The 7,750-nt window shown below is 34.1% G+C and overlaps 1 protein-coding gene across 2 annotated transcripts; it reads left to right on the top strand.

Annotated features, from left to right (window-relative positions):
• The first annotated feature begins 457 nt into the window (after positions 1 to 457).
• On the top strand, positions 458 to 6,990 carry LOC133669158 (protein DETOXIFICATION 24-like). Of its 2 annotated transcripts, none has more exons than XM_062089198.1 (10): positions 458 to 727; positions 859 to 1,008; positions 4,150 to 4,399; positions 4,670 to 5,211; positions 5,345 to 5,431; positions 5,528 to 5,584; positions 5,699 to 5,937; positions 6,180 to 6,298; positions 6,512 to 6,598; positions 6,705 to 6,990. In XM_062089198.1, exons 3-10 carry the CDS (start codon positions 4,154 to 4,156, stop codon positions 6,783 to 6,785), a joined length of 1,458 nt encoding a protein of 485 aa, XP_061945182.1. In that variant the 5' UTR covers positions 458 to 727; positions 859 to 1,008; positions 4,150 to 4,153; the 3' UTR covers positions 6,786 to 6,990. The 2 variants fall into 2 exon arrangements, with proteins under 2 accessions (XP_061945182.1, XP_061945181.1); XM_062089197.1 differs by having other exon boundaries at positions 459 to 727; positions 859 to 986.
• The last annotated feature ends 760 nt before the right edge of the window (positions 6,991 to 7,750 follow it).

Here is a 7,750-nt window from a genome sequence, read left to right as displayed (position 1 = left end):
CTGATTTGTTGTTATTTTTAGGTTTTATAGGAGACATCTTGATAATTTTAAATTTTTAAATATTATTCCAAAAAAAAGGATCGGCAAATCTTTCACGTACGTGTACAGGTTGCCCCAGTAGCCATTAATAAATATTGCTTTTTCTCATAAAATAATTCAATGGAGAACGACCGGCGAATCTTTCACGTACGTGTACATGTTGACCATTAGCCATTAATAAATAATTAAATATTGCTTCACCACATTCGAAAATTTGAGCTGATTTATTTATCACACATATCCCTTTGCTGATTGAAAAGGCATGCTCTTCTTTATTACCATCAAGGAGCGCCGTTGGCGCATGACAATTCTTTTTTTTTTTTTAAACGTGTTTTGTATTTTTTATATATTTTTAAATTATTTTAATATCCTGATTTTAAAAAATAAAAATAAGAATATTCAGCTGGGGGTTCGGCGGTTCGCACGCATTCTTCCATCAGTGAACAAGCGAGCGACCAACCATTCTTCGTTTCTCCCTTTTCTTTTTCTATTCACCAATTTTGTTTTTCTTATAAACGAATACCTATGGAAAGCACAGAGAGAAACTAAACACACTGCATGCACTCTTAGCTACTGCCTTGTTAACAGGCAGACGCTCTCCCCTCTCTCTATCTCTTTCTCCCTGTGGACATTACTCTAACTTCGAAGCAAGCTTCAATCGGTTTCAGCCTCGAAGAACACCTGAAAGGTACGCAGGCAAGTGTTAAGGAGTAAATGCTTGATTTCGTTGCTCCTACGCTACCATTCTTCTCTCCCTTTCCCGTTTTTTTTTTATTATTTTTAATTTAACATTTCATGTTCTTGTTCTGCTTGCTATAGCTACTCGCTATCCTGCCTTGTTAACAAAGACGCATTCCCTTCTCGCTTTCCATTTCTCGAGTCGACAATAATCCAAGGCTGAAGCGCAGTGAGCTTCAACCTGTCTCAGTCTTAAGGGTACCTAACAGGTACGCATGCAAATTGTAAAGAGTATATGCTTTCTTTCCCTTTCCTGTTTTTATTTGGTTAACATTTCATGTTCTTGTTCTGCTTTTCCTTAATTATCCCATCTCATTAATACAAATATGCTCTTTTTAATTATAGTGCGCATAAACCAGTAGTGATAATGTTGCTCTGCGTGATTTCTGCTTTTTTCCTTGATTATTTCATCTCATTCATGCAAATGGGGTCCTTCTATAGTGCAAGTAAACGAGTAGTGATAATTAATGGTGTCCTGCGTGCTTCATTCTTCTTCATCGGTGTGATTTTTTGAGGGTAAATTAGATTTCATGGCCCCTCAAGTTTCACATCTTGGTCAAATTAGCGCCTATAATACAAAACTTGGTAGAACAAATGAACCCTATAGTTCACATTCCTGGCGAGTAATAGAGCATAAATCCCTCTGTAAACATGCGCACACAAGCCTGTTGGGTTTTTATTTTTATTTGCAATGGTTTGTATCATGACAGACATCTTGATATATAATGGAAGTTCATTAGACAAATCTAGATGTTCTTGGATATTTTTATTTTTTTCATTCAAAATAATCTCCTTCGAAGCCCATTAATTATTTTGTTTTGTTCCCTTTGTTTTATTATCAAATTTCTTCGTCAAGAATGTTTTATTTTATTTTAGTTAGATTTAACAAGTTCTTAGCATGTGAACTAGTCTAGTTTGTTACTCGAGTCATCCACAAATTCGGAATTTGAGATCCCAGTGGCAAGTGGTGTGTTTTTTCCCTCCTTGTCCTTCTACTGGCTGCAATTATATAATTCTCTGCATGCAACTACCAGTCTCAAAAATACAAAAAAGGTGGCAACTACCAGTCAGCCACACACAACTACAGAACTACTATTCTTTCCATAGGTTTTCATTTTTCATTTATCGACTCTCAACCCAACCAGGCATGTATATTTTTAAAACCAGACTTGTCTTGATAGGTTAATCTAGAATCAGATTTATTTGAGATTGAAACTGGAATAGATTTTAAAAAAATAAAATAAAAATCTAATGTAACACAACTGACCTGGCGGGTTAATCCAATAACATAGTTAAAATTAAATTTGATTGCAACCTATTAATTTTTTTTTTATTAAAACAATATCGTTTTAATTTAACAAAAAATTTAATCGAATGACCTAGTCAAAACACGATGATCCAATTAAATCTCAAAACCCAGATGTTGAACTGGACAAAGTTTAAAAACTATAACACAAGTCTCTATCACGTCGTAGAAGAGATTAATAGTCAACAAAAAAAAATAAAAAAAAATCAAGAGCTCACCCAAGCAAGCTGACAATTCAAAAATGGCAGCGCATCTGTTTCCTACCAAAACAAGAAGAAAAAGGCTAGCTAATATTCTCATGTTAGTGATGAACCAGGCATGTAGAATAGGAAAGGAGAAGAGAACACTGTTGAGACTATTTTCTTAGTTTGAGAACCAGATTTACCTTTGTATTAAGGTGATTGTCCTCTATTGTCCCGGAGCAAATCTGGGTGTACTTTAGTTTACAAGTTACAATTGGAAGAGCAGTCAATATTGTCAGGGAGATTCAGAGGTTTATAATAGTATATAAATAAAAATAAAAATAATTTTATTTTTTAGTATTTTATTTTTCAGGAGTTAACCTTGCAATTTAAGAAAAAAAAAACTATTTGCGAAGGTATTTTGGTTTTTTTCAACTGGTTTTATTGTTAGTTTTAGGTTTTGTCATGAGCAGTTTGATAATTTTAAGTTTTTGAATATTATTAAAGAAAAAGTTGTTGATACGTACATAATCGTCATCCTATTCGAGTGGCGTCTAAGGAACCATGTGGTGGCTAAAGTCTTGCTTTCACCATGGTATTGGGAGTGGTGTGTTGTTTTTTTTTCTCCATTAATTTTTGTTACCGTGTAATGATTATTTTACCTTCATAAGCAAAAAAAAAAAAAAATATTTAGGTGAGGGGCTCTTGTGTTATTTTAAAAAAATAAATAGTTGAGTTACAATCATGTCATTGAAAGAGAAAAAAAAATATACATGTATAGAGGGACATCTCCATCTTTTCCTTTTTTTAAATAGTAAAATGAAGAATTAACCTTGCAATTTGAAAAAACAAAGGCTATTTGCGAGATTGTTTTGGTTTTTTCGATTGATTTTGTTGTTATTTTTAGGTTTTGTTAGGGAAGGCTCGGTAATTTAAGTTTTTAAATCTATTTTGGTCCTCATTTTAATTATTGTTTATTTGGCTTTTGATGCTTTTTGAAGTTTGAATTTTTTTCAATTTCATCTTTGGGTATTTTTTAATTTGATTTTTTTATCCGATTTGGTCTCTCTACTTTTAATTGCTCTATTTCTATGCTTTATACTTTTCTTAACTATTTTTTTTTGCAATTTCATCCATTTTAATTTTATTGCATTTGTTTGTTTAATTTATTTTTTGTCTTCTTTCTTTTGATTGCTATACTCTTATTCTTTTCTTGACCTTTTTTTTTTAAATTTTGTCCCTCAATATTTAATTTTATTTAGTTTTTTTATCTAATTTTGGTCCTTATTCTTTCAATATTTTTTTTTATTCTTTTCTTGACTTATTCTTTTAAATTTTTCACGCACATGTACATGTTGCCCCATTAGCCATTAATAAATATTGATTCACCACAATTGAAAATTTGAGTTGATTTATTTATCACACATATCCCTTTTCATGGCAACATAATCTAGTTGGTACCTGAAAGGCAACTCATAATGACTTCAATGCTGGTTTCTTAACTACATGGAGCCATGGTTAAAAAACTCTAAAGGTGGTAAGACCTTGGGGAGTTAAAAATAGACTACTCAACATTCCAGTACATACTCTACAAATATGAGCTTCGCTTGAGGCAAGCAATGTGGGATAGAAACTTGTGACGACTAGCTTGATTCATGCTTCTGATAGTAAAATTTTCTGATTGAAAAGGCATGCTCCTGTTTATTACAATCAGTATTGCATGAATCTTGGGGAAATCCACTTGAAATGAAAGATTCACGTGGTCTTGATGAATATATGTTCACATCTCAATTGTACATGCATATCACAAAGGTGTTCAATGTCAAGTTTATATTCAACAAAGAAAACTTGAAAAATCAACAAGTTTAGCATTCCTTCTTACAGATTCATGGATAATTCAACGGAAGAGAGGCTTCTTTTGCTGGAAGATTTTGACAGGGAGGACCTGAAGAAGAGGGTTTGGAATGAATCCAAGAAGCTATGGAGGATTGCATTTCCTGGAATAATAGCACGAGTGACTTCATTTGGGATGATTGTGGTGACACAGTTATTCATGGGGCACATTAGCGAATTGGATCTTGCAGCGTTTGGCCTACAGCAGAGCATTTTGGTACGGTTTGTGAATGGCATATTGGTACGTATCCTCTTAACATATTGTGCTCATTCGCATAAGATCAGCATAAGAAACAATTTGGAGCCACACCAAGATTAGCATTCACTAACTTGAAAATATCAGAGAGAGAGAGAGGTATTAGCCCCTTTGTAGCCATGGAATTGAGGAATGAATCGATGTCTCCTTCCTATTTTACATGTCTTGCCACCTGTGTGATCTTCCAAATATATACAAGGTAAAGACAATTATTTCAATAATTTACTTACCTAAGTTTTTCCTTTCTCATGGAAGATTGGCATGTCAAGTGCGACTGAGACCTTATGCGGGCAAGCATATGGAGCTGGACACTACCACATGATGGGTGTTTACTTGCAGAGATCATGGATCATTGATGGTGTAACTGCAACCATCTTGCTTCCCCTCTTCATTTTTACAACACCGATATTAATACTGATTGGGCAAGAGGAGAATATAGCAATAGAAGCTGGAAAAATCTCCCTTTGGTTCATTCCCATCCTCTACTATTTTGTCTTTAGCTTGACCATCCAAATGTACTTGCAAGCACAACAAAAAAACAAGATTGTCGGGTGGTTTTCTGCTTCCTCCTTTCTGCTTCATGTGCTTTTGTCCTGGTTATTTGTGATCAAACTTGGTTTTGGTCTTGCTGGTGCCATGAGTTCATTCATCATATCATCTTGGTTGCTCGTTATTGGAGAGTTTGTGTACATCTTTGGAGGTTGGTGTCCTAATACATGGAAAGGTTTTACTAAAGCTGCATTTGCTGATATGTTACCTCTAATAAAGCTCTCAATATCCTCCGGAGTCATGATTTGGCAAGTTCCAATTTTGACCATTTAGTCTTTTTATTCCATTTCTCGCATCATTTTAAGATTACTAATGCTTTATGGTTCATTGATTTCGATAGCCACCACTTGCTTTCTAATTGTGTTTGCTATAACCTTACAGCTTAGAATTATGGTACTCCTCTATTCTTGTCGTGTTAGCTGGATATATGAAGAATGCAACTATTGCAATATCTGCTTTCTCCATTTGGTAAGAATTTGTTATGCAAATCTCAATACAGTTGCTCGGCACTATATAGTTCTAACTGTTGAAAAGAAGATGATTTATGGTAATTTCTTGTTGCAGCCTCAACATCAATGGATGGGAATTCATGGTCTGCCTTGGGTTTTTAGGTTCTTCATGGTATTTGCTTTAACCATTAGATATGCTACTCGGTTCAGTTTTGCCTCTCTATATCTCTGTTTCTGAAGCTAGCGATCTCTTTTATAAAATGTCATGTATGTGCATTTCGTACAGTGTGCGCATATCAAATGAATTGGGAATGGGCAATGCCAAAGCTGCAAAATTTTCTATCAAGGTTGCCCTTGGTACTTCGATAATTATCGGAATTATCTTCTGGGTTTTGTGCATGGTCTTTAGTCGGGAAATTTCATACATGTTTACGAGTAGTGAGGAAATAGCAGAATCTGTGTCCAGGCTTCATGTTCTACTAGCATTCTCAATGCTGTTGAATAGTATTTATCCAGTACTCACAGGCAAGTATTTCATTCTAATTCTATTATTATATGCAAATACTATATGAACATTTTCTGGTCCATTAACTTTTTGCATAGCTTTAATTCTATGTATCTTAGAATTTATTTTATGCAATTATACGATCGATCGCTCACAATGACAAAAGTAAGTCAAGTGCTGGTGTTTCCAGCAATACATACATATAAAAGGGCACGCGCACATGTGGTAATGTAAATCTTAACCATTTAAATTCCCTCTCCAGGTGTAGCTGTAGGTGCTGGTGTGCAAAGTATGGTTGCATATGTCAACTTGGGGAGCTATTATGCTATTGGGTTGCCGATAGGAATTCTGCTTGGATATGTAGCACATCTTCAGGTCACGGTACGTAAGAACAATATTGTCAAGATATAATAAGATAGCTACTGCTTAACATTCAAATTATGAATGGAGAATCAAGCTAAAGCCATGAATTTGATTGTCTAGTATTTGACCATTCACTCTTTGCTAATCGGCCGAGTGAGTGGATCTAGTTAAAATTGAACTTTATAAAAGAAGCATTTTTATTCACCAATAGTTTCTTCTCTACAAATACAGGGTTTGTGGATTGGATTGTTGAGTGGAGTCGTAGTCCAAACACTTGTGCTATCCTACCTTACATGGAAGATTGATTGGAATGAACAGGTTTGAAAAGATGTCATGAAATTATTATGTTAGAACATTCTAAAAATCATAGTCAACTCAGAGCTATATCACCATAAGCAAACAACATTTTATTCGTGTAACGCAGGTAAACAAGGCATCAGAGCGTCTTGGTCGATTTTTTATTGAAACAACAAAGGGATCTGATGAAAGCTCCAATCTTTCTTGAAAGTAATGGACACTGCTTGTTGCATGTCCAAACCAGATTTTGAGATGTGAAAAATGCTTCCGAATTCTTAGACCATATTAAATGGTTAAATTCTGCTGACAGGACTTTCTGGCCTCATATTAAATGGTTTTGCTTTCCTCTCTATGAGACTAATTACGTTGCAAATTGATCAGTGCTCTCAGCTGGCTCATCATGCTGGCAATCATTTTGATTTTTCTTTTTCCCTCTTTTGTCTTGTTTATCTATCTTTCATATTTGGTTTTCAGGGCAGTTCTTTTCTATGTTTTGTGTCCATGTTCGTCATGCTTATCATTAACCATTACAACCCAATAGTTTAAGTTATTAAATAAAATTTTAAGATATATTCTATATTATTCTCTAACATACTCCCTCAAATTAAAACCTTTTGAGCTTGAAACTTATACATATCTATATTATCTTGTGCTTAATTTTTATTAAATAAATAAAGATGATGATATTTGAACTCGTGACCGCTTAATCATTAAGATTATGATAACATGTTAAAAAAATCATCTCAGCCTAAAAACTTAAGTTATTAAATAAGCTAGGTTCCATAATAGATTCCATGATTTATATTATTCTCTAATAAAATATCATATTATTTTTTGTGGGCATTTTGCATAAAGTTTCGGCTGTTGTTACGAAGTCGACCGGGGGGATATAAATTGGGACCTTATTTTGTTTCATGTTAGGGCTGCATGTTTTCTGTGCACTCTACTGGTAGGAGAAATTAATAATGAAGAACACTTGCTTTACTGACCATGTAGCTCACCAATAAAATGAATTGTTGACATAAGGTGATAACATGCGAAACAAGGTACTCTATAAGTATCACATTGAAGACTTCTAAAACAAGAAATTCAGGTAACGCATAGTAACACTTTACAGCTTAACTTGTCATTCAAGTGTTAGAAGGAGAGTGGTGAAAAGAAAGACTTACAGCT

Source organism: Populus nigra, chromosome 12 (assembly GCF_951802175.1).
Source record: "Populus nigra chromosome 12, ddPopNigr1.1, whole genome shotgun sequence".
In the NCBI taxonomy this organism is placed as follows: domain Eukaryota; kingdom Viridiplantae; phylum Streptophyta; class Magnoliopsida; order Malpighiales; family Salicaceae; genus Populus; species Populus nigra.
Note: the sequence above shows the minus strand (reverse complement) of the source record. Positions and strands in the feature narration are given on the sequence as shown.

What these genes read in the sequence shown, in the direction of transcription:
- LOC133669158 (XM_062089198.1), top strand. Translation starts at nt 4,154, where the DNA reads ATGGATAATTCAACGGAAGAGAGGCTTCTTTTGCTGGAAGATTTTGAC. An exon ending in GGTTTGTGAATGGCATATTG is followed by an intron (nt 4,400 to 4,669) that starts GTACGTATCCTC and finishes TTCTCATGGAAG; the next exon opens with ATTGGCATGTCAAGTGCGAC. An exon ending in TCCTCCGGAGTCATGATTTG is followed by an intron (nt 5,212 to 5,344) that starts GCAAGTTCCAAT and finishes ATAACCTTACAG; the next exon opens with CTTAGAATTATGGTACTCCT.